The following is a 25,405-nucleotide window of genomic DNA, read 5'->3' on the forward strand; positions in this document are numbered from 1 at the left end:
CCTGGTGAAGGAAACTCCCATCTAACAGGAAGAGGACGTAGAACTTTACCAGTACGAGTGTTAATACCAAAAGACTTGAGCACATTAAAATCGAACATATCATTATTCATTGAAGCTTTAAACGAATTACCCACTAGACAAGTTAAGTCTTTAATAACCAAAATAGCCCTAGAAGCCTCAATCTTATCCTGAAAACGAGCATAATTCCTCATATGCCATATCATCCTAATAGAAAAAATTATCACAACTAGCTTAATTAATTTAACCAACGGTCTACCATCACTCTTAATAAAAGAAAGAAGATCATCATCCTTATTAGAGAAATAATAAGTAGGAAAAATGTGTTGAACTCAACTCCAAATACACAAAGCATTAGCACATTCAAAAAATAAATGTTGAATAGATTCTTCGTGCTTTTCACAAAGTGTACACATAGAACAAATATGCAAACCTTTATTTTGAATATGCTGATCTCTAGGAAGCCGTCCATGAAAAACTTTCCAAAGGACAAGAGTTTTGGAAGGCGGAATATATGAAGACCAAATAAATTTATCCCAACCACAGGAAACCCCCCCTGGATCCAAGAAAAAGTCCTAGCTAATTTAAGAGTGAGACGAAAAAAAGTAATTTATTATTAGTGAATATATTTATATTTATTAAATTATAAGAATAAATTAAACAAATTTATACTATTTAGGTAGAAAATATAATTTATCTATGGAGAAGCCTTCTTAATTCCGTCATTCATTTTTTAGTTTAAAATAATTGTATAAAAATAAATTAATATAATGTATTTATGACACAGTAATAATATATAATATAATAAAAAATTTAAATAAATTATAAAAATATAGTAAAAAATGATTATTATGGTTAATATAAATAGATATGAAATTGTCATTATTGTCAATATAAGTTTATATGAAATTGTCTCTGTATCATGACAAAAAAAAACAATAAATTAAGATAAATATATTATTATATGTGAATTGAAATAATTTAGTGCGTATTAGGATTTTAACAACAGAAAAACGATAGATATGTTTTTTTTTTTTAATTTTATATTAAAAAATTATGTTTTCTAATTTTTATTTTCAAATTCAAATTTTAAAATTTAAAGAATACAATAAGCTATGTTAATATGATCTTCTGCTCTATAAAAAAATATATTAGTAAATGTACAAATCTTTCAATTCGACAAAGTACATTAATATAATTGTTTGGTTAATATTATATTTAAGATATATAAATCAAATCAGAAGAACACTAATACAAAATTCATTTATATTTCATGATAATTATTCAATGTTTTTCTTAATGATTTGAGTCTAATTAGACTTATAAATAAGTGATGATTCTTTCAATAAGAGGACACACAAAACTCTACTCTATTCTATACTCTTACTCTTAGCTCTCTGTTAAGAATTTTTCATCATCTTTGTGCTCTTACTGACTTAAGCATCAGAAAGTCTTGTGGATCTCCCTCTCTCATCGAAAACCAACTAAAAGCTCATTCTCTGAAGAACACGCACTCCTCGCGGAGTTGCACTCCCCGAGTTCATTTCTGCTAGGAACATTTGGCGCCCACTGTGGGACCCTGACAAAACTTTTCCCAAGAGCACCGTAATAACTAGACACACCCTATCAACATGAGTTCTCCACATAGTAACACAAACCAACAACTCGAGGCTCTTCTCCGAAAGAGCAAGAAGAACATGCATATAACAATGAAGGAAGCCCTGGGTCAGATGCATGACAAAATGGAAAGAAGAATTTGTTGAAGACCTTCTTGAGCATCATAAGAGGTTTGTTTTCTGATAATTAGTTTAACATTTCTTCTCTTTAAAAATGAAAAAAAAAAATATCTACTACAATAAAAATCAATAGGTGATAATTTCCCACTACAGAATGTCTGTGTGATTTACTCAACAATTAAGATTATGTTTCTAATGTAATTTTAGAAGTTATCAAAGACTATTATTGAGGAATGGAGACCCATATTGGATGCTCTTGACATGGATGCTAGCAATGAGAATTCCTTGGAAACTCATGCATTTTTACAACTAATAGTAAATTTTGGTATTGCATCTCGTTTTAATGAGGAGGAGTTATCCAGGCTAATTCCAATGGTATCTCCACGTCAACAAGTGTTGATTTGTGTTGTACCTTGGGTATGTACATGTTTGAGTTGTTTACAAATTAAAATAGTTATGTTCTAGATATTACTTGAAGATTGTGACTTTAACAACTGTTTTTTCTTTTTATTCTCACTATTATAGTATTTTGAAAAAAAAAACTTTTATAAATCTTGGTTCCTCCCTAAACCATCATATATGTGAGGTTGGAATGAAATAATAATTGGTGAGGATGATAGCCCTAGATGTGAAAAATCAGGGTGGAGAATCATTGAACTGAGCTATAACTAGAAACACACACTCCAACCTGTCCAACTGTTTTAGTATTGTAAGCCAAATTTATGTGTCTTTTAAGTTTTCTCACAAAAAATTCAACTACCTTTCGAATTTTCAGAACAGAAACACCAGATGTGTTTATTTTAAAATGAGAACACCAAAATTATAGATTCAACAAAATAGATGATAAAAGTTATATATTTAAAAATATGATGTTAATTTTTATATATATTTTAATTTTTACATTATCAATTAATTACAATTTTATCTCAAATAACTTTAAAAAAAACTTAAATATGATTACAATATTAAATACATAATAGAGGATAAAAGTTATAATTTTAAAATATTAGATACATAATAAAAATAAAATATTAGATACATAATAATAAAATACAAATATACATTAAAAATAAAAAATACAAATAATGGGACTGCGAAATTACCTGTGTTCCTACCAGTACTAGTACTAATTAAAGAGAGTTACCAAAATAGTGTTATATAATGGTACAGATTACTATTCACATTTTTAAGTGAATTTTAAATTTAAATTTTATGTATTTATATGTTTTGGTTTTATTTATTTATTAATATTCTTCATATATTATATTATTATATTAACAGTTAAAATAATAATATTTTATTAAGACTGGCTTGATCTTGGTAAAATCTTGGAACTCATGTTTTGTTCGTTCAGGTAGTAGTTATTTCGTTATTCAACTTAGAAATTTATTTTTATCTTATTTTATTGCATTCCCTCTTATATTCAATATAAGTATTAAATAAGTCCTAAAAAGTCGTTGTTTGATGATAAAATATGATGAGATTAGTCAATTTATTTATTTAATAAAACTTAAATAAGAATTGAAAACGTAACAGCATGCATCAGGTTAGAAGTGATTATGTAACCAACTATATCTGGCTGTTGAAGAATATCACACGCGTCTAAAATTGGAAATCTCAACCCTTCATTCCATCAAAACAACCCTCTATATAATAGTTGGTATGTTTTCCCTAATTTCAATTCAATTTCATCACCCCTGTCAATTCAATTCTTCTTTCTCTCCTCCTCTCCAACCTATCACGTATCAAGAATTCATGGTTTTCACATGGATAGGATTCCGATCTACTCGCCAATCGTCCTTTTCCTACGAAATGGTGCGATTACTTTTCGGTTCGACTTTTTTCTTGCTTACGTTCTTTCACTCTTACGTGTCCGTGTTTTATTGTTTTTCCAGGATTTGAAGCGCGGTGTCACCGATCTACCGTTCAGAGGTATGATGATCGTGTTCTTGTTGATTGTCTCATGAAGTCTTGGTGAATATAGCGCGGATCGAGAGAACAAGATTAGGCCGGTGCAGTGGTTCATTCTTGTCGTTCCACTGTGGAGTTCTTGGCATTCGGATTTAAAGAATGATATGAGGGTTTTTGAGGGAAAATCTTCGGTGTAAATGGTAGAATGAGTATTTGGGGTTGAAGTGGTTGTGGAGAACTTGGTCAACCGACCTTTGCCATGGCAGGTGCGCTTGCATGGCAGGTCAAAAAAATGAATAAAAAAAAGATTATTTGTGGGTTTTGAGGGAGATCGTACGGGAATTCCCGGGTTCTCCCTCCGGTGTGGTGGCGTGTTTGATGTGTTCCTTTTCCTTCCTCTGCCCTTTCTTTTATATCTTTCTTTTCCTCGCTCACACTCCTTGCCACGGATACACCACCACTGGACTCGCTTCGCCATTCTTCTAACGAGGTATCTTATAATCTATCGGTCTAATTTTTCATGCCTTTCTTTTTTCGCAACATAGTCAATATACAAATAACAACGAAAAAATAATACAATTGCAAACATTGATTAATTGAATCAAGGAATTCGTATATGAGAAATGAATCACATGTAGTTTATCTTTCCATATGGTGAATTAGTAATTGAAGTGATTATGTAAATGCGTAACAGCAACATTGATCCTTTGGTCGACTTCTATAATAACTTTAGTCAAGAGATATTTTCCTCTGTAAACTTATTCTTCTTCATCTTTAAATTTTGCAACGCTATTACTACGAGTATCATTTTCGGTTGTGTTTCACCGTATCATGTATTGTAGTGATCTTCCTCATCTTGATTGCAAGGTTTCAGGTCCACAAAATCCTTAATTCAAGGAAACGTACTTAATCATCAAGGTTTCAGGTCTACAAAAGGCTTAATTCAAGGAAACGTTTCAAATATATGTACTTAATCATCGAGGTTGCAGATCTTCAAAAGGTTAAATTCAAGGAAACGTTTCAAATATATGTATTTAATCATAAATATTTGGAGGTAGCATCCTCAAATTTTGTTTATTAAAGTGCCAATATGTATGTCCGTAAAACAAAATCTTTTATGATGAGAATTGGATATTGTGTGATCCAACAATAGATTGAAAGATTTTGGTCATTAATGAATGATCTTTTACAAAAGAGACATTGCTAATAGTAAAAGAACTTGTTATCATTTGTATAAATTGTAAACCAAAGTGTGAATGATGATGGTAATGACATGAGTTTGAAATATGAAATAGATAATCGATATAATAAGATAATCGATTAAATTGCGTCTGACATAATCAATTATGTTATATAATTGATTAAATTGCACATGAACCCAATCCAAATAATATAGATCTCATACATTGTACTTAATTAGGTAGAAATCATCCATAATGACTTTTTTCATAAAGTTGAATGATACTATCCGAACAAAAAATCTAAATTACAAAATCCAATCTATAATTATTCAAATCCATATTAGTTTTAGTTCATCTCAAATCCAAATTCATATTTTTGGATTTTAAATCCAATTCATTTAATTGGATATGGATTAGATATAAATTGGATACATTTCTGGATTATCCAAATTGAATTTTGGTTGGATTTTGACTTGGCCCGATCTAGGTTGAGCCAATACAATTCGGGCCCAGGTTGAGCAAAGTCGACTCAAGTCCACGTCTGAGTTGAGTCGTCTAGGCCTAAGTCGAAATGAGTCGGTATGGGCCAAAGTCGAGCCAAGTCATTTCGGGCCAAAGTCGAGCCGATTCAACCCTGGGCCAAGTCGAGCTAAGTGGTCGATATTGAGTTGATTCGAGTCGGCCGAGGCTGATATGGAGCCGACTTGGCCCATGCCAATGTCTAGTCGAGTTGGTCCAGGCCCATGACAACCTGAGTCTTTCGGGCCCGATATTGAGTCTAGCAAGCTCGGGTCGATATCCAGATGATCGGGCCAGGTCTGATGTTGAGTTGATTGGGCCCAGGTTGATGTCGAGACGAGCGGGCACCGGTCGATGTCGAGACGAGCGGGCACCGGCCGATGTCGAGACGAGCGGGCACCGGCCGATGTCGAGACGAGCGGGCACCGGCCGATGTCGAGACGAGCGGGCACCGGCCGATGTCGAGAAGAGCGTGCCCGGGTCGATGTCGAGAAGAGCGTGCCCGGGTCGATGTCAAGCCGAACGGGCCCGGGCCGATGTCGAGCTTAGCAGGTCTGGACCGATGGAGAGTCGTTCGGGCTCGGGCCGATGTCGAGTCGAACGAACCCGAATTGATGTCGTTTCGTGTGGGCTCGGGTTGATGATGAGTCAATGTCTAGTCGTTTGGGTCTGGGCTTATGTAGAGTCGTCCGGGCCCGATCCGATGTCGAATCAATCGGGCCTAGGCCAATTTTGAGTTGTTTGGCTCGGGCCGATGTCGAGTCGATCGGGTTCGGTTTAATGTCGAGAGAGCCCAGGCCGATGTTAAGTCGTTCGGGCCAGGGCTGATGTCGAGTTCTCCGGGCCAGGGCTGATCGAGTTGTTTGCCTCGGGCCGTTGTTGAGTCGAGCGGGCTCGAGTCGTTGTCGAGCTGATCGGGCTTGGGCCAATGTCAATTCGTTCAGGCCCATTTTGATGTTAAGTCGTTCGGGTCCGAACGACTCCACATTGGACCGAAGTAGAGTCGTCTGGGCTCGGAGCGATGTCGAGTTTTTCAGGGCCCAGATTGATGTTGAGTCGTCCGGGCCCGAATCGATGTCGATTCGTCTGGGCCCAGGCTGATGTCGAGACGTCCATGCCCGATCCGTTGTCGAATCGACCGGGCCTGAACCGATGTTGAGTCGTTTGGCTTGAGCCGATGTCGAGTCGAGCAAGCTCGGGTTGATGTCGAGTGGGCCCGAGCCTATGTCAAGCTGAGCGGGCCCTGGCCTATGTCGAGCTGAGCGGGCTCGGTCCTATGTCCAATCGTTTGGGCCTGGCTGATATCGAGTCGTCCGGGCTGATCGAGTTGTTTGCCTCGGGTTGATATCGAGCTGAGCGGGCATGGGTTGATGTCGTGCCGAGCAGGCCCGGACCGATGTCGTGCCGAGCAGGCCCGGACCGATGTTGAGTCGTTCGGGCTCGGACCGATGTCGATTTGTTTGGGCCCAGATCGATGTCGAGTCGTTAGGGTCCGGAACGATGTTGAGTCGAGTTTGTCCATGTCCAAGTTGAGTCGACTTAGATCAGTTCAAGGCAAGTTAGTCTGTGTCCAATTTGATCTAGTTAAAATGGATATGGATTTTTAATCCCAATCCATTTATTTGGATTTGGATTTAGATTGGATTTTTATCCATGACCAGCCCTAATACTTAGCAAGTTGTGTTCAACACATATGTTGAACCAAGTGGTGTTCAAGCTTTGAAGAATCCAAACCCTTTGAAGGATGTTGAAGCCTTGGCTGTGCTTGGTGTTGTTGTGCTGGTTTAGTATAGTTCTGAGGTAGTTTGAGTATTGTAATCCACCCCTTGATCGAATCTAAAGCATAAGCATCTCAATCTTTGTGAAAGTAAAATGTTTTCAAACTAAGTTAAAACAATCGATTGTTTTGTCGAAACAACCGATTGTTTATACTTAGATGTTTTGAAAAAAAGATTGAAAACTGTTTTTAAAATGGTTGAACTGTTAAGAACCAAAACAACCGATTGATTCGAAGAAACAACCGATTGTTTGTTTTGGGACCATAACAGAAAAACTGTTTTATCTTTGACTGAGCTTTAAATGATTTAACTGATTACGCTCCAGTCATTAAATGCTTTGACCAATCATTTAATGTAATTAAAGAGTTTGTTAAGATTTGATAACAAACTACATCTTTGAATAAATTAAGAAAAACAGATTTGAGAATCAATCTTTGACAAGTTTTTGCTAAGAGTTTTTGAGTCTTTCAAAGAGCTGAGATTGCTAAAAGTTTGTGATTGATCAAAGTTTGTGGAATAGAATTCTGCTTGTATTGATTTCAAAATTATCTTCTGTAACAAGTGTAATTCTTGTACTCTGTGAAACAAGTTTCGTTTCTGTGTTTGCTGAGATTGGTTGTGTGTTCTTGAGGGGATCAAGATCAACAATCTTGGTGTTGGTGTGTTGGCCAAGAAGAGTGTGTGTCTTGAGGTGTTCAAGGTCATTCTCTTAGTTGTTGTGTAAGTGATCAAGTTGTGATTGCTTAGTGGTTTTCCTCAGAGTTTCTGAGAATACTGGATGTAGCTCTGGATTTGGAGTGAACCAGTATAAACATCTGTGTGCAATCTCTCTATCCTTAACTCTTTAAATTCAATTTTGTTTGTTGTTTGCTGGTATAAACAACCGATTGTTTTTCTGGTTCTGCTGTTTTGTTTGCTGTTTTTGGTAAACTGAATTTCTTATCAATTGTTTCCTGAGATAAATTCATTCTTTTTTTAAAAGTTTACGAAAATCCTCTTTAAACAATTCACTCCTCCTATAGTTTAAAGCCATCCATTCTAACAACATAGGTCTTCACCAGCTGCATAGCAGATTAAAAAGAAATCTTTGGTAACTAGTTTATATTGGGTTATTTAGGATTAACATTTTTTTTTGGTTTTATTTGAGAATCCAAACATACTTCCCATTAGGAATCCATATGATTTGATTTCTTATATAGCATGTGTTTTATTAGGACCCTTTTTCAAACTATAGAAACAAGTGGCGAATGGTAATGTAGATAATATTCTTAAATTGAAGAAATTTTTAAAAGTTTCTTTTGTTTCTTTTATTGTGTAATACCAAGTGTGAAATTTGCTAGAGTTTTTATAAGATACTCAAATTTTTTCAAATACTTATGGCAATCCTCACCTTTCTAGAGAAATTGATTTACAATTACATAGAGTTTTTATAAATTATTTTTAAGGCATCAATATTAGTTTTCAAATTATCATTTTTCTTTTAAGTTAATATATTCTTAAGTTATATATTATGTCGAGTCTATTGTTTAAATTGTCATTCATCATCAAATGAAGATGATTTTTTCATTCTCCCTTTAGCTACTTGAAGAGATGTAAATTTCCATGTAGTATAGGATCTTCTTTTCTTATGATATTTTTTTGTTTTCTCATTTTTCTCAAACTTTTGTTTCATAGCTAACAAAGGAGAACCATGTGTAATGTGATCATCCTTACCACAATCATAACATATGTATGTTTATCTTTAATCCTGCATCTTGTAAATTTTCCTTGGCATCAAAAATTTGTTCTTATACTTAAAAAATATTGAGAACTTCTTCAATAAATTCTGATTTTCACTTATTAAATTGCTTGTTTCTTTCTTTTCTATGCTTTTCTCAATTTTTCTTATGTTAGCTTTGAGAACTATGTTATTCTTTTTTTGTCTTTCTTCTTCCTTTAATCTCCCTAGTTCTATTTCATGCTTTCTTGATTTTCAAACAATGTGGTCATGTTCATCATACTCATATCTCTTTATTAAAAAATAAAAATAACTTTCGATGTATGCTTTTTAGAGTCTTGGATATTGTTGAGTTCTTCTTTGTCAAAAGTCTTTCTAAGAGTAAGAAATTGATATATAAGTGAACCTTTTCTAAATATAATAAATGTTCTATTATAGTGGTATCCTAAACATCTCATACACATACAAGAGTATTCTTACTTGCTTTCTCAACTTCTTTAGTCACTTCATGAGTGACTAGTAACACATAACATATTTATTTAGTTGAAGAACATACTAACTCTATAGATTAAAAATAATTTATCCTAATTTTTCAAAAAGTTTTCTCTTGTTATACTTGTAGATGCATCTCAACAAATGTTTGTGAATAACTAATCATTTTGGATCAAAATTGAGTAACTTTCAATAATCTACTTTGTATACCAATTGTAAAACAAAGAATGACTAAAAATACAATCAAAAGGGAGTGATTTGGTTTAAAAAATTACCTTTAAATATGTTAAGAAAAGATGATAAGAGAAATTAAGTCATTCGTCAATAACCACGGAGAACAAAAAAAGAATTCAAGATAATGAAAGAAAAAGGAAACATAGACACAAATTTTATACTAGTTCAATTTTTCTCGAATCTACATCCAATTAATCCAAACAAATTGAGTTGGAGTTTTTCACTAAAAACTTGCTTTATGCAATTAAAACAAGAAAACTAAAAACACTTCATGAAGCATTCTTTAGAAAGTTTTACACCAAGTAAAAAGATCACTCAATTATCTATAAAACACCAAATGTGGGTGCAAAACTTATAAATCCGATTAAAAGGGAAACAAATATTTGTGATACGATTACATATAATAATATAACATGATCGACCTTTATTATTAACATTGAAATATTTTAGAACAAAATGTTTGATCCAATTATTTTTATGAATTAATGGATTATTCTTTTATGTTCCGCAAGTATTTTGTGGTTTGAACTTTGGTATAGCTATGCTGTCTGTAGAAACAATGTGATATAAATTATGTGGTTTCTCTTTAAAGGTATGTAAGCTCAAAATGGTAGAGCGCTCAAAGCATGTTTCATTAACCTTATTTACAAAAATTGTGAATGCTAATTTAATTTCAAAATTAAGTAGATTACCTCGGTCTTATAAAAGTTTATTTGCTGGTGGTTTGACCCACTCGGATCTGTACCTGAAATGTTTGTTGTGGATGCTTTTTGAACAAGGTTTTTAAATAACAATATGGTATATTTTTTATACTCATTTTTTAAAAGTATTTTCAAGTAGTTATTTTTAAGAATATGTTTTATTTTGAGACACCATATATATCCACATTTTTTTCATTTTTTTTACTATTATATATTATTATATGTATATTTTATTTATTTAAATGAAATATAGATTTATGTGTATTTGCATGTATGAGAGACAGAACATGAGATACGGAAAGAGCTTTAAAGTCAAGAGATTTGAGAAAGAAGAGAGATAAAGTAAGAAAAACATGAAGAGGATAAAATGGTGATAAAATTCAAATTGAAAAGCAGCAAACATCCATGAAAATTGAATAAATAAAGATATATTTCAAAAAATTAAATTAAAAAAAAACTACCCTACATTCAAAACTTCTTCTAATAACTATTTTAATATATTTAAAAAAAAATAAGAAATGACGCAATATTTATAATACAATAATAAAATTAAATAAATATTGATATAAGAATAATGAGATTCTCTTTGTATTTTTTTTACAAATGTCGTTATCATTTTATTCTTTAGATTCTGTAATTATTTTTAAAATTTAATTAACTATACACAATGAAATCAATAAAAACAGTTTATTTTTGCAAAAAAATTTTATAAAAATATCTTACCCTTAATAAAAACAATTATACTACTTTTTTAGTGTTAATAAAAAAAATATTGCTAACTTCACTTAAAAAATACACTTACATATGTTGAAAATATAAAAATTATAATAAAAAAAAGCTATTCTTTGACTTGAAAGAAATATCCACAAATATTAAAGTTAATAGTTGAAGACCCAGTCTAATAGAAAATATACAAAAAAAAGGAGAAGAGATAAATTTGAGAAATAAAATATGATGACAAAATTTTATATTCTTTTTTTTAATAAAAAATTTAAAATAATCTAATATTAAGGCAATCTAATTATTTTTATAAGATTATGAAATTTTTCTTTTTTTTCAAAAATTTATTATGAAAACAATATATTTTATTATTAAAAAAATCAAATAAAAAGGAAACAAAAGGAGACGCTAATGGTTTGATGATTTTTTTAAAAAGATTTGGTGTAGTTTTTTTATATATATTATAAAAAATATTATAAAAATAAACAGATTTTTTAAAAATTATTGAGATAAATAAGTTGCGCATACTTGTGACAAAGAAGTAATGTGGCTTTAGTATTAAAATAAAATCGTAACGTTTTTACACAACTTTAATTAATATTAATTAATATTTTTTACATAAAGTTATGCCATACTTTTGATCTCAATTGAAATAGTAACGCAACTTGACGGGGAAGATAATAGTATCAACTCTCTAAATAAGTTTTTAAGAATGATTTCTATAATAACTTAAAAAAAAATAAAAAAAGACTTCCAATTAATATTTCGTTTTATTTTCATCTACAACCACACATAAAAGATTCCCACACATTTCATTTCCAATTTTATTATTTATAACATTAAAATATAATAAATATAAAAAGAATCTTACAATTTTACCCTTTAAATAATATTTTTAATTCAAATAATTCATCCAAATAAAAAAACAGCATACACAATAAAAAAAAAATGTTTCCACTAGTAACTCAGAAAGTGGTTATTTAGAAGTACAAAAACCGCATCATAACTGAAGCCCAAAGTTGAGGTACTTAGCAGTTATCAACAAAACCCTAAACCCTCTCTTCCACTCCGACTCAACACTCATCCATGGCAACGCAATCGTTAGACGAGGAAACAACTAAGAAAGTGATACGACAAGTACGAGTCATATTCAATCTTGTTTTGTGTTTCAGCATTAATTTTGCTACTATCACTGATCATTGAATTTTTGGTTACTTTTTTTTTTTTCCATCAGGTGGAGTTTTATTTCAGCGATAGCAACCTTCTCACCGATGGTTTTATGAGGAAGAGTATCACTGAAAGCGAAGATGGTTGTATCCTTTTTCTTCATTTTCGTAGTAACCGTTTTTTTTTTTTTTTTGTGTAACTGTCTTCGTCAATAGCCTTGACTGTGACCGAACAGTGATTAGTTTGGCTCTGATTTGCTCTTTTAATCGGATGCGTAAGCACCTTACTTTGGGTGAGGTGAAGCCCGATGGAGTGCCCGAAGATACCGTGAAAGCTGTTGCGCAAACTTTGAGAAATTCTGCTTCACTCAAGGTCTCTGAAGATGGTTAGTTTCTTTTCCCTCGTTTTTTGTAGGTTTGATTACTTTAGGTGTTCATTAACATCTGCAAAATGTTCCTACGTTGGATGAAGGATGATCAGTTATATCTTTTTTTTTTCGTTTTTTTTTTATTTGTATGTTTTAGGGAAAAGGGTTGGCAGAACAACTAAACTTCCGAATCCAGAAGAGGTTGCGCAGGCGGAGATAAGAACACTTGCTGTGTCACCATTTGAATATGATCTGAAGCTTGAAGATGTGGAGAAATTCTTTGGTCAATATGCTAAGGTAATAGTAACTCCAGGGACTCTGGGGCCAGTGTCATGATTGACATGCAAACATTTAGTTGAAATGGACCATGTATATTTTATCATCTTGGGTTGTCAATGTGTGGCGAGTCAACTGGAGTCAAATATGCATTAGAGATGTTTCTTAATTCTCTTGAAGGGGAATTGAGATCATAGCCCAAATGCTTGTCATAAGACATTATTCTCCATTTAGAGATGAACGGTGCATTGTGTTTGTCTGTTTAATGTTGAGTGTTAAGATTTATGTGTTACTTTTAACGAGTAGAGAAGCTCTGTTGCTTAGCTGGAAGTATTTTAAGTACGAAGTTCTTTGTATGATCCCCTTTTGATAGAGTATGTGTATATTTTGTGGTTTCAGGTTAATAGTGTGCGGCTTCCCCATCATGTTGGAGACAAAAAATTCTTCTGTGGCACTGCCCTTGTTGAATTCTCATCAGATGAAGAAGTAGAAAAAGTTTTGAAAGAAAAATTGGTGTATGCTGGGGCTGAGTTAGAATTAAAACTCAAGTAAGCGCCTTCGAATACCTTTACCTGAGATTAATTAATTTCTAAAACAGTGAACAGATGTTTCTTTAGTTGCACATTGTCCTGTCCTCATTTTATCAATAACTCAAATTCACTGCATTGTTTCTTGTAACTTATGCTCGTATTACTGAATTTGAGAATTTTGGTATTTAATGTATGGATATATCTAATGTTTATATTTACTCATTCAGGAAGGACTTTGATGCAGAGAGGGAAAAAGAATTAGAAGATTTTAAAAAATCTCGTCCACCTTTGGGTTCAAATCACCAGAATAACTCAAATGAAGAAGAAGAAAGGTAAAAGCTGTCTATTTTTTTATCACCCTAAAGGAAAGTATACACACAAACTGACAGTTTTTATTCATTTTCATAACAGCTACCCTAGAGGCTTAATTATTGCCTTCAAGCTAAAGAGTACCTCAGATGAAGTTCCTTCAGACCAAAGCGTTGCTGATCAACATAATAGTGCTGTCCCCAAAACAGGTGAAGAGCCTGAAATTGCTGCTGGAGAAAATGACCGAAAGGTAGATGAAGAAAACAATGAGACAAAAGAAGCAATGGAAACTGGAGGTCAAGACAACAATGAGATGAAAGAAGCTAAGGAAACTGGAAGTCAAGACAACAATGAGATGAAAGAAGCAAAGGAAACTGAAAGCGAAGAAAAGAATGAAACAAAAGAAACAAATGAAACGGAAGGTGGAGAAAAGAAGCGACAGGCTGGTGACAAATTTTCTGCCGCTGCTTACAAGGATAACATGGATGTCGTCTCACGTGAGGATTTAAGGAGTGTCTTCGAAAAATTTGGAACAGTGAAGGTACTAGTGTTTCCCCCTTCATCTAATAGAGTATTTTGCCTTGTTTGTTTTAGATTTCGCAGCTGTCTGTTAATAACACATCACCCACTCCCACTGGAGTTTGTCTTCCTGTTTCTGGAAGGATACTTTTCCTTTTTTCTAGTTTTATTTGCTCAACCTGATGTGAGACTAGAGTCCTTTTACTGAAAAATTGGCTATAAACAAGCTTTCTGTATTGATGAAATATGCTTGTTCTCCTGTTTAGTACATCGATTTCAAGATTGGAGAAGTGTCAGGATATATCCGATTTGAAGAAACGGAAGCCGCTCAGAAAGCTCGTGCTGCTGCAGTTATTTCAGAAAAAGGCGGTTTGGCTGTAAAGAATTTCATTGCTATTTTAGATCCAGTGACTGGTTAGTTAGTTCTGCTTTCGTTTTCTTTCTTTATTAAAACAGTCATCTAATTTTTGTTTGGATTTCGTTTGCGGGCTTAAAATGTTATTTCTCATAATTAATCCAAAAGTTGGTGCGATTAGTACCAACGTGTTGGCTAAGCTGAGAGCCTTTTTTGTTTTTTTTAATGATATCAGGTGAGGCCGAAAGAGAATACTGGAGCCAGCTTCGTGGGAATCAAGGCAAGCACCGAGAATTTAAGAACAAGCAGGGAAGGTACGTAGCTGGAATCAACGATGCTCTGAATTTTAATTTACCGTTCTTCTTTTCCCTTTATTCTGTTGGTTGTTCTTAAAAGGTAGAACAAAAATTAATGAATTCTCTTTGCAGGGGGGGATGGCATGGTAGAGGGAGCAAAAATGCACGCTCTAGAGATAATAGTTCTAGAGTTGGTCGCCCAAATAAGGCTCAGAAAATTGGTGCTGCATAATTTCGATATCAACCAGCAAGGTTCCGAACCAGTTTACTGCTTATTGAATTCTCCGCTAATATATTAAGTTTTGTTTTTATGGTTCTTCATTGTAACATGGTACATTATCATTACTTGCCATATTTCTTTATAATTTATCATATGCCTTATATATTTTTTTTTCCTTTCTGAGGTTCATATTTTACATAATGACGTAGAATAGAATAATGTGTGGTAAGATGATAGGGTAAAACGTTGGTAATTTTTTTAGTAAATAAATAAATTGCTTCTCACACTTGCGTTGTTTAAGTCCGGTTAATATGGCGAAACTTATGAAGTTCTTGGCGGTAGGGGGATTCTTTTAAAATTTTCTAAATACACCTTGGAGGAATGTTTAGTAGGAGAATTCTTATAAAAAATATAAAATTTGGAAGGACTAATTTCAAACTATTTTATATTTGAAAAGTAAAAGTGTATTTACTCTAAATTAATTGGAAACAAAAATGTAATATCTCTTTATAACTCTTGAATTTTATATTTCATTTTTTAATATAACGGTTATATGCAAAGGTTAAATTAGGTTATATTAGATTATAAGTGTTTGGTATAATTATGCGTAAAATAATATACTAGTTTAACTTGATAAAGTTGGACATATTTATACAATGTTTTTAACCGTTTTAATTTTATTGATATAATTATTTTTTGAAACGATTTACAATTATAATTTTTAATTAATTTTAAACTCTTATAATATTTCATTTATATGACATTTTTACCTCTAAATATTAACTTTTTTAGTATTGTACATTTATTATTAAAACTATACTATATCATATCATATTTTCAATCAAAATTAAACTAAAATAAAATAGCACACTTTTTATGTGGATATTACATTTTTTATTATATTAATTGAAGTAACAATTGAAATATCTTAAAGCACAATCATTAAATCAAATTATATGGTGTATTTGAAAAGATTATTGATCACTTTATTTGAAAATTTGCTGGTATAACGAGGGAAAACGCGACAATAACATGTGTCATATTTGATACTTCCCAGGCTGCAGTCTGATGGACGAATAACACAGTGTTGATTATTATTTGCATTAACTTTTTTTTTTGAATAAGGTGAAAAAATTGAAGGAGTGAAATAAAAACGATGAGAAGAGAAATAACGAAGAAACACATTAACAATATTGTCCTTCTTTGAGGAGTTGTTGATTTTTTTTAATAGTTTTTAATATTATAAATGAATACGGCAAACAAATGTAATTTATGTGGGTTGATTACGTTAAACAGGCACACTTAAAAAGAATTGACAATTATGGTCATGCATGTATTGTTTTTAAAATATTTTTTAGGTTAAATAAGTTTACTAATCCATGTAATTTCTATTATTTAGATTATATTTTTGTAATTTAATGTATAATATTCAAAATATAAAAAAGTTTAATCGTTACTAAAAGATTAATTGCTCCTTTAAATCAGTAAAAATAATTGAATTAGTTATTTTAATATTTTTCCGCACCAATATAGAATTAATCCATCTTAATTATATTTGGGTCTATTTTAATTAAGTATTATATATTATCAAACAAAAAAAAAAACGCCTGAGAGAATAAAAATAATAAGAAATAAAACTAGTGAATAAAATTTACAAGCCAAACATCTTCATAGTGAAAAAAAAATGTGAATAAAATTACTAACACAAACAAGTTTTTTCTACGGTCATTACTTCCTGATAATTTTATAATGGTGTGTTTAATTAGGGATGTGTTTAATTAGGGAGGGTATATATAAAGATTTAATGTAAGGATTTAAGTGAGTGAATTTGGAGTTATTTGATAGGGAGGAGAAAAAAAATGAGGTTGTTTGAAGTAAGGTATCTATAGTGAATTTGTGAAAGTTTGTTAGTAATATGAAGATTATGAAAGAATTTCAATATTTTTTGAAAGATTTAAAATATAAATTTACAAATTTATTCTTGTTTTTAAAAACAATGCATAATCAATTAAAAACTTAAAAACACGAAATTTATGAATTTTTAAAAATTACATAATTGATTATGAAGTTAAAAACAAGGGGTTAATAATTGATTATGGATGGTTTGAAAAATAGTGCATAATCAATTATGAAGTTACAGACAAAAAGTTAATAATCGATTATGGATGATTATGTATGAAAAATTAAGGAAAATTGTATAATTTTTAAGTTGTAAAATGTAATCTCCCCTAAATCTTCATTTGGAATGCATTAGTATCTTCCTACGAAGTTCACCAGTTCATAAATTATCCAATACTAACATAAATGGACCACAATCTTCCATCAACAAATGGATTCACATTGTGTTTCAAATACAAATATATTAATATGGTATAAAAATAATTTTAAGACATCTAAAATAAGAAAAAGAGAGATATGGGTTTTTCCAATTTAAGAAATAGTGTGTAGTGGTCATAAATAATTGCTATGTAATGAATTCTTTTAAATTAATCCAAGCTATTAGGTTTTTTTTGTCATCATATAGAAGGGATTTTTAATATTAAAGAAAGATCAAGCGAATTCAATAACATAATAGAAAATGAAAATTTAAATATAATATTTTTCTCAAAAGTATTATAAAAAGCATTGTATATTTTTATTTGATAATAGTTAATTTAAGTGAAACTTGTTGGAGATGTCCATTTAATTAAAATTACTACTTTTAAATATTAATTATTATTTCACTTAATAAATATATAAAAAATAACGTCAGACAATGTGTTAAAGTATTTCACATCTTGAATTTTTTTCATTACTACTTTAATACTTATGTTAAAATTTAAATTTGATCCTACTATCTATATTAGTTTGAAGCAAGTGTTAAATGTAGGAGTAAAAGTGAATTAAATGTATGAATTCTTTCGACTAATACATGACTAGTGCCTTAAGTACATTGACTTTGATGAAAGGTGAGTTTGACTAACTATTAAAACGCTTTGATTTTTTTTATGGTTATTAAATGTAAAAAATTAAATATTAAAGTAATAACACTAATTGCTATCTTTATGGGGAAATAAAAACAGGACCGTTTTAAATAAATAATATTAAAATAATAAGTGGCAGTGGAAATTGGAAGAGAAAAAAGAAAATTGATTCGTTTTTTTATTTTTTTTTAAAATGTGTGCCGCTATGGAAACCTTTATCCGAGGTGTCAAGATCTGTGCCGCCCATATTCGAAAGATGATCGAGATTTAAGCATAGGGTTTGAAAATGAAGAGTCCGCCCCTTTATGTTTGAATAGAGAGAAGGACCGTTTAACTCTCCCTTTCTCTTTTCCTTCTTCCATTCTTCAATTTTGGTGGTTGCGTGCATTTGCAGATCTTACTTCGCTTTCACTCGCGCTTGGATCTGCAAATGCGCTTCGTTTCGATCACTTCCTCCGTTTTCTCTCCTTCTTGCATTCTGAACCTCGTCGCGGTGAGTGAAACCTTCAACGGTCACATTCCATTTCGTTCGCGTGTTCCATTTCCCAACTTCGAATCGTGTTTTCTGTACTTCGATCTTGTTCGGAAATGAATTTCAGGGTTTCTTTTGGTGTATGAGGTTTTTAATTACTTTAATTTGAATTGTTCTGAGTGTGCTTGTTTTAATTTTGAAATCCTATGCATGATTTTGGAAGCGTGGATTAGTCTTTTTCTTTTTCCACTGTGATTTTGGAAGCGTGGATTAGTCTTCTTCCACTGCGATGTTGTACTGAATTATGTAACTGAGCCATCGATGGTGAGGTGGATGTTGACTTGAATGATGCAAGTGGTTAGGCTTCAGAATTTGTGATATATTGTGGTTTTATTACGATTTGAATATTCTTTTTGGTTGGGGAAAAAGGCTCTGACCTTGAAATGTTTTTTCAATTCAAACTTTTACCGAGGAGTTTTAGATTTTTTTTTTTAATTTTTAGATTTTGAAAAACTTTAATTTGAATTTGAATTGCTCTGTTTGTTTTATTTAATTACGAGTCAATAGTCTTCATCGACTGTTCTTTAGTACTATGTAATTGAGCGGTCGATAAGGTAGAGGTTGAGGCGTGTGATCCAAGCGGTGTGATATACAGTGTTGTTTTTTTTTGAAAATTTGAATATTGTTCCGTTAAATTGTTCAGTTTTTTTCAAGATTTGAATATTGTTCAGTTAAATTGGTCAGTTTTTTGAAGATTTGAATATTGTTCCGTTAAAATGTTTGGTTTAGAGTTTTTATTTTTATTTTTCGTTTTCGCTTTTAACATCTCCTGCCTGTTTCTTTTGCAGAAGTGTGTTCATGTGATTTCTTAATTGAGGGAGAGACTATAATGATTTGGAGAAGCAATTGCAGAGAGAATTGCAGTCCAGTGGGAATTGGGGTAAGCTATTTTAGTTATCTGCCAACAAACTATGGAAGGTGAGAGGACAATCCCTGCTGTAGATGGGGTGACAGATGGCGTTCAGAAAATTAGAGCTCTGCACGGGTAATTCTCAAAATCATCTTTATTTCATTATATTTTTAGCATAATGGGAGCATTTGTTCTTTTCATCTAAGACAGGCCCTTAGCATTAGCTTGATAGATGAATGTTATTAATGTCGTGTTTAGCCAGTTACACTCTAGCTAGCTGCAAGGCATTTCTTGTCAATGTTTAGCACCTTATGTTTAGGCCTCGAACACTTGCTTGATTTTTTGAATTATTTATCAACAGGGCCGAGGATTGGTATCTTTAGTTTCCTAATTTTTGTATGCCCAATGTTATTCTTGCTGTGTGTCCTATCCTTTCTCTTGAACAAATAATGTTCACTTATAAGAGACAAAAAAGAGACCATTATAGGTAGCCGTAGGAAGTTGTTTCCATGAAGAGATGAAGTGACTGTTCTCTCACAATAAAATACATTTGTAGGAGGACTACTGGCCCTACCAGGCGCTCTACAAAAGGACAATGGACACCTGAAGAGGTGAGTTTCTTAAACACTTGAGACATAATTCTTTTGGAATTTCGGTAATGTTTAGTTTGCGACCCAATTTCTTTTACTCAACTTAACTTTTTATTGTCCGGTAATGTTTTATTTGCACTATTAAACCATGTAACTGGTGAAGTGAAGCATGTTAATGGCACTCAAATAAAATTTTCATGTAAAATTTGTTTACTTACGATCATAGTTATTTTTCATAATTTTATTCACAGAAAAAACTGTAATTTCTAAGGTGTGAAGTTTGATTGATAATAATGTCCTGTATTACATCATTAGGAGATATTCATGTGTTTCGTTTTTATAGGACGAAATTTTGCGGAAGGCTGTCCAGCGTTTTAAAGGAAAGAATTGGAAAAAAATAGGTACTATTTTTGAACCAGATCCTCTTATATAGTGCACACTTCCAATTCTGAATAAGTTACATGCATAACGGGGAAGATATAAATGGGGGAGGAGGAATACGTTTTGTGAGGGATCTGCCCCCTCCAATAGTTTTGTACTTAATTTTTTTCGTACATATTGTGAGGTATATTTTTGTCGTACATAATTTTTTTTCATAATCTTTAAGTCTAGTCTTAATATATGCAACTTAAGTATATGCAATATTTTGTCGTGACTAGTTCTGATTGCCAAATTTATTTGCAGCGGAGTGTTTCAAGGATAGAACTGATGTACAATGCTTGCATAGGTGGCAGAAAGTCTTAAATCCTGAACTTGTCAAAGGTCCATGGTCTAAGGAGGTAATCTCTACTTTCCTTCCTATTGCCCGAGTTGGTTTTATCTTTACATGCTGGTATTAATTCTGAGTTCATATTAGATTGTATCAATTTTCTGTTTATATAAGTCTAATCTGAAGTTGCCTATCGATACTGGATGCAAACAGGAGGATGAAATAATTATTGATTTGGTGAATCGATATGGGCCCAAGAAGTGGTCTACTATTGCACAGAAGTTACCTGGACGTATTGGTAAGCAATGTCGAGAAAGGTATGGCTATTGGATTTCTATTGTTTTGAGGATACAATAATAAAATGACCTGATGATGTGTTCATGTTATATTATAAATACTGGTGTTACTTATTTATATTATTGGTTTTTCTGGTATTACAGTCAAGATGATGAAAAGTACACTTAAGTCATGTGATAATATGTGTTAGATAGTTATTCCGGATAAATCAGTAAAATTTATGAAATATTTAATAAAAAATTGATAGAGTACTACATTGCAATATCTTATCTTATTAGTATAATTGAATTAAGGAACCAAAGTTGCACAATTACCTAAAAGATTTAAACAAGTATTGTAAAATATTTTTATTCAAACCATCTTTCTTCATCCTTGTTGCTTTGTGTATACTTTATATCGGAGAATTTCAAGGGATGTAGTTAATTTTCATTTATTTAATTTGTATAATGTACAGGTGGCATAATCATCTTAATCCTACTATAAATAAGGAAGCATGGACGCAGGAAGAGGAGTTGGCTCTCATACGTGCGCATCAGATTTACGGGAACAAATGGGCAGAATTAGCGAAGATATTGCCTGGAAGGTGAATACATACCGAGTTTTACCTTTTTTCTGAAAGAGGATACGATTTGGGGATGGGGTTGTGTGTTGCTGTTTTTTTTTCCGACAAAATGGGCCTTATATTAGAACTTTCGTTATTGGGCTTTTAAAATAAAGTTATAGTTGAACAAGTAGATGAGAAAAATAAGTCACATTTTCAGCAGAATAATAATTATGGAAAAGAAAAGAGATGTGTTATCCATGTTTCGAGTATTTATAAGGCATACGTTTAGCTGCCTTCACTTCATTTTGGAGTTGCGGTATCGTATTTAAGTTCTGGGACTGATTTCGTTGGGCTTCTTCTCACCAGAACGTTCCTGGTTTTCCATGTGCAGTTGAACTTCATTTTTCTCCTGTTTAAATAAGCTTTAAATATTTGTAATGTGCTTTGTGGAAACAGGACAGACAATGCTATAAAAAACCATTGGAATAGTTCCGTAAAAAAGAAATTGGATTCTTACTTGGCATCAGGCTTGCTTACTCAGTTACAAAATGTACCACTTGCTGGAAATCCGAATCAACCTATTGCTTCAGTCTCTTCGAGGTTGCAGCAGAGTGGAGAAGATAACGGTCCTAGGGGGACTGAAGGAGATGAAGTTTCACAGTGTAGCCAGGAGTCAGCTAATGCTGGTTACTTTTCATCAGCCAGAGAAATGAACAGTGTTGCTTTACTAACTGGAGAGGAATACAGGCCAAATGAAGAGCCTAGTCAAGCATCCTGTTCAGAGCCATATTACGTGTCTCTGGATGAAGTAACTGCATCCCTTCCAGACATTTCTGGCCAAGAGATTTGCACTTCTCAATTCGTTGAACAGAAATATTCACACAACCGTGGAAATTCCAATAACGGGGAAGGACAACTTGATTTAATTGACTTGACCAATATTTCCTCACTGGAGTTTGGGCAGGAATCATCACAGTTGCAAAATGATTGCATGATGAATGTTCCATTTCAGACTTCGGTGGGGTTAGGTGTCACAACAACCATGCGACCTACATCTATGGACTCTGTTAAACCCGAACACGTGTTGATGTCTGACGATGAATGTTGCAGAATCCTATTTTCAGAAGCAATAAGCGATGAATGTTTTTCTTCTGAAGATTATAATAAAGGTGTGAATATGGTTGACTTATTAGGAGGTCCCTCATTTCTTTGTCCGTCATCACTACCATTTGTCCCCTCAGTTGTTTCTTCTACTGGAGATAGGTTGATGTATACGGCAGAGAGCAATCGGTTGGTTGAGTCTGAGGGTCAGCAGTTTGTCTCCAGAACGCAGGATAACACAATTTATGCCAGTGACTTGTCCAGAACACCTTGTACCCATAGGATAGACAACACTGAAATGCATGAGCCTTCAGATGTTGTCAAAGATGATTCAAAATTGGTCCCTGTAAATAATTTTGGCTGTGGATCAGATGCAAAGTCAACTTCATATCCAACGGACGAAAATTCAAATATGCATACAGAACAGAACACAGGTGCTCTATGTTATGAACCTCCCCGCTTCCCAAGCTTGGACATTCCTTTCTTAAGCTGTGATCTTGTACAATCTGGGGGCGATATGCAACAAGAATTCAGTCCCCTTGGTATTCGCCAATTTATGATGTCTTCTATGAACTGTCTAACTCCTTTTAGATTATGGGACTCACCTTCTCGGGATGATAGCCCAGATGCTTTGTTAAAAAGTGCAGCTAAAACCTTCAAAGGTACACCATCTATATTAAAGAAACGAAACCGAGATCTCTTATCTCCACTATCGGAGAAAAGAATTGACAAGAAACTTGAGATTGAAATGACATCAACCTTGATAAAAAACTTTTCCCGATTGGATGTCATGTTTGATGACAATGAGACACTGGGAGCAGATTTGCTTCCTCCGTCTTCAATGCCAAAAAAGGACTCTGGTACCTCTGTTGAAGATGATAAAGAGAATTGTGGACAAGCCGTTAGAGTGGAACGACTAGAGGAAAAAAGTAAGCATGCTATTTTGGACGACAAAAATTCTGAAAAAGATTCAGGTGATGGTAATTCTCAGGACAAAATTAAGCAACCTATTGCTGTTGATTCTGCGATCGAGAATGATGTTAGTGCTGCTGTTGAGATTGTAAGTATTATTCTGTTGTAATAAGCTGTTATCCAAAATTTGCAAAAAGCTTATGCCATTATTTTTTTCGTCAGGTGCAACAACCGTCTGGAGTTTTGGTTGAACATGATATGAATGACCTACTAATGTATTCACCAGATCAAGTAAACTTGAAATCAGAAAGAGTTCCCAGTTTAAGTGCTAGAACTATAAAAAATCCGTGCTCAAAGATTAATTCACCATCTGTTTGGTTAAAGGAGCATGAAAGACTTTCAGTTGCCGTTACTTGTATACATTCTGTCAGTACATCAGGCCCAGGGGAGAATTCGGGTGATCACACTGGAAACGATGGTGGTCTTGAAACATGTAGCATGTAATTTTCTTCAAACTAGTTATATCATTATTTTTTGTATTACTGCCAACTGTCAATTTGCAGTGTGTCTGTCTGACTGACTTCTTTGATTTCAGATTTGGTGGAACACCGTTTAGGAAAAGCATTGAATCGCCTTCAGCATGGAAATCTCCTTGGTTCATCAACACTTTTTTGTCCAGTCCCAGGATTGATACTGAAATTACAATTGAGGTACTGCTACTTCTGTTGGATATTAGTTTTCTTGAAGTAGATTTTTATTTCACCACAATAACAACAACGAGCATTTTAATAGGATTTTGGGTATTTTATGAGCCCTGGTGACAGAAGCTACGATGCAATCGGGTTGATGAAACAGATCAATGAACAAACTGCTGCTCAGTATGCCAGTGCTCATGCGATCTTAGGAAATGAAACTCCTAAGGCTTTACCTAGAGGTAAGTCCAGAAACGATGGGGATGAAGACCGGGATGATATCGATCCTAATAATCAGCATGGGGACCATTCTCAGTCGGCTTCAAGTGCCTTGGTAAAGTTTAATTTATTCCTATCATATCCCATAAGACAACACTTTATTTTTATTTTTTTAAAGCTGAAACATATTTTGATCTATATTTTCGCCATCTGGCAAGAGAACCATACACAACATATATTTAGAATATGGATCTCCTAATAAACGGAAACACTTAGGAAATTTATTATGAAGCATGCGTTTCTCCTGGGCCGTTTTGACGAAATTGTATCGAAGATGATTTAATTAAAGCTACTTTTTCAGTCGCAAAAGTGACAAAATGTTCGCTGTTAATTTTATTTTTCACACTTCAATTTTTAATGAACCATGAGCTTACAAAGAAGATTTGAGCCATTGGAGATATCTTTCTTGTGCAAGAAATCCAGGTCCCTCGTTTGGTCAATTTATGGCTTAAGAGGAATTTATTTGTTTGCAGGTGGAACGACGTGTGCTTGACTTTAGCGAATGTGGAACTCCGGTCAAAGGTGACAGCAGCAAATCCTCAGCTATGAGCTTCTCAAGCCCAACTTCGTATTTGTTGAAGGGCTGTAGATAAGTTGATCGTAAACTCAAATGCCAAAGCCTCTTGTTGTTGTATCATCCTCAAGTATAATTTATATATAGTTTACTATTTTTGAAATATTAATTTTTTTTTATATATGACAAGACTTGAATATTTGTAATTGTAAGAAAAAAAATTCTGTTTCAGTTTGTGACGGTTCATGATTCTTAGTTTGTCACATCTATAGTGTAGGCAAATACACATTGATGGATTTAGTCTACTGCAGAAATAGCTACAAGTTTGTCACATTTCATAACATTCTTCTTAGTTTTATACTCTTCTTAGTTCATA

The 25,405-nt window shown here is 32.9% G+C and overlaps 2 protein-coding genes and 1 long non-coding RNA gene across 5 annotated transcripts; all 3 read left to right on the forward strand.

The window, feature by feature from the left end:
• The first annotated feature begins 3,354 nt into the window (after nt 1-3,354).
• On the forward strand, nt 3,355-4,859 carry LOC137821688 (uncharacterized). 3 transcript variants are annotated; one of them, XR_011082863.1, is made up of 3 exons: nt 3,355-3,569; nt 3,650-4,155; nt 4,533-4,859. It is a non-coding gene; the product is annotated as an uncharacterized lncRNA (long non-coding RNA). The 3 variants fall into 3 exon arrangements; XR_011082864.1 differs by having other exon boundaries at nt 4,540-4,859; XR_011082862.1 differs by lacking the exon at nt 4,533-4,859 and having other exon boundaries at nt 3,650-4,422.
• Nucleotides 4,860-11,957: 7,098 nt separating this feature from the next.
• On the forward strand, nt 11,958-15,222 carry LOC137820886 (la protein 1-like). The gene is made up of 10 exons (XM_068625193.1): nt 11,958-12,144; nt 12,242-12,320; nt 12,410-12,559; nt 12,699-12,838; nt 13,217-13,365; nt 13,575-13,679; nt 13,759-14,197; nt 14,442-14,589; nt 14,766-14,844; nt 14,959-15,222. The coding sequence occupies exons 1-10, from the start codon at nt 12,094-12,096 to the stop codon at nt 15,056-15,058; spliced, it is 1,440 nt and encodes a 479-aa protein (XP_068481294.1). The 5' UTR covers nt 11,958-12,093; the 3' UTR covers nt 15,059-15,222.
• A 3,082-nt stretch (nt 15,223-18,304) lies between these two features.
• Nucleotides 18,305-25,273, forward strand: LOC137821627 (transcription factor MYB3R-1). The gene is made up of 12 exons (XM_068626308.1): nt 18,305-18,502; nt 19,330-19,526; nt 19,948-20,002; nt 20,325-20,382; nt 20,666-20,760; nt 20,904-21,007; nt 21,442-21,570; nt 21,988-23,692; nt 23,767-24,044; nt 24,140-24,254; nt 24,337-24,570; nt 24,989-25,273. The coding sequence occupies exons 2-12, from the start codon at nt 19,453-19,455 to the stop codon at nt 25,106-25,108; spliced, it is 2,967 nt and encodes a 988-aa protein (XP_068482409.1). The 5' UTR covers nt 18,305-18,502; nt 19,330-19,452; the 3' UTR covers nt 25,109-25,273.
• Nucleotides 25,274-25,405: the final 132 nt, after the last annotated feature.

The sequence above is a fragment of the Phaseolus vulgaris genome, chromosome 9, assembly GCF_000499845.2.
Source record: "Phaseolus vulgaris cultivar G19833 chromosome 9, P. vulgaris v2.0, whole genome shotgun sequence".
NCBI lineage: Eukaryota > Viridiplantae > Streptophyta > Magnoliopsida > Fabales > Fabaceae > Phaseolus > Phaseolus vulgaris.

Bases quoted from the DNA above. Each gene is read 5' to 3' on its own strand.
- LOC137820886 (XM_068625193.1), top strand. From the start codon at position 12,094: ATGGCAACGCAATCGTTAGACGAGGAAACAACTAAGAAAGTGATACGA. The intron at 12,839-13,216 runs GTAATAGTAACT...TTGTGGTTTCAG, and splicing joins TCTTTGGTCAATATGCTAAG to GTTAATAGTGTGCGGCTTCC. The intron at 13,366-13,574 runs GTAAGCGCCTTC...TTACTCATTCAG, and splicing joins GAGTTAGAATTAAAACTCAA to GAAGGACTTTGATGCAGAGA.
- LOC137821627 (XM_068626308.1), top strand. From the start codon at position 19,453: ATGGAAGGTGAGAGGACAATCCCTGCTGTAGATGGGGTGACAGATGGC. The intron at 20,003-20,324 runs GTGAGTTTCTTA...TCGTTTTTATAG, and splicing joins GACAATGGACACCTGAAGAG to GACGAAATTTTGCGGAAGGC. The intron at 21,008-21,441 runs GTATGGCTATTG...TATAATGTACAG, and splicing joins GGTAAGCAATGTCGAGAAAG to GTGGCATAATCATCTTAATC.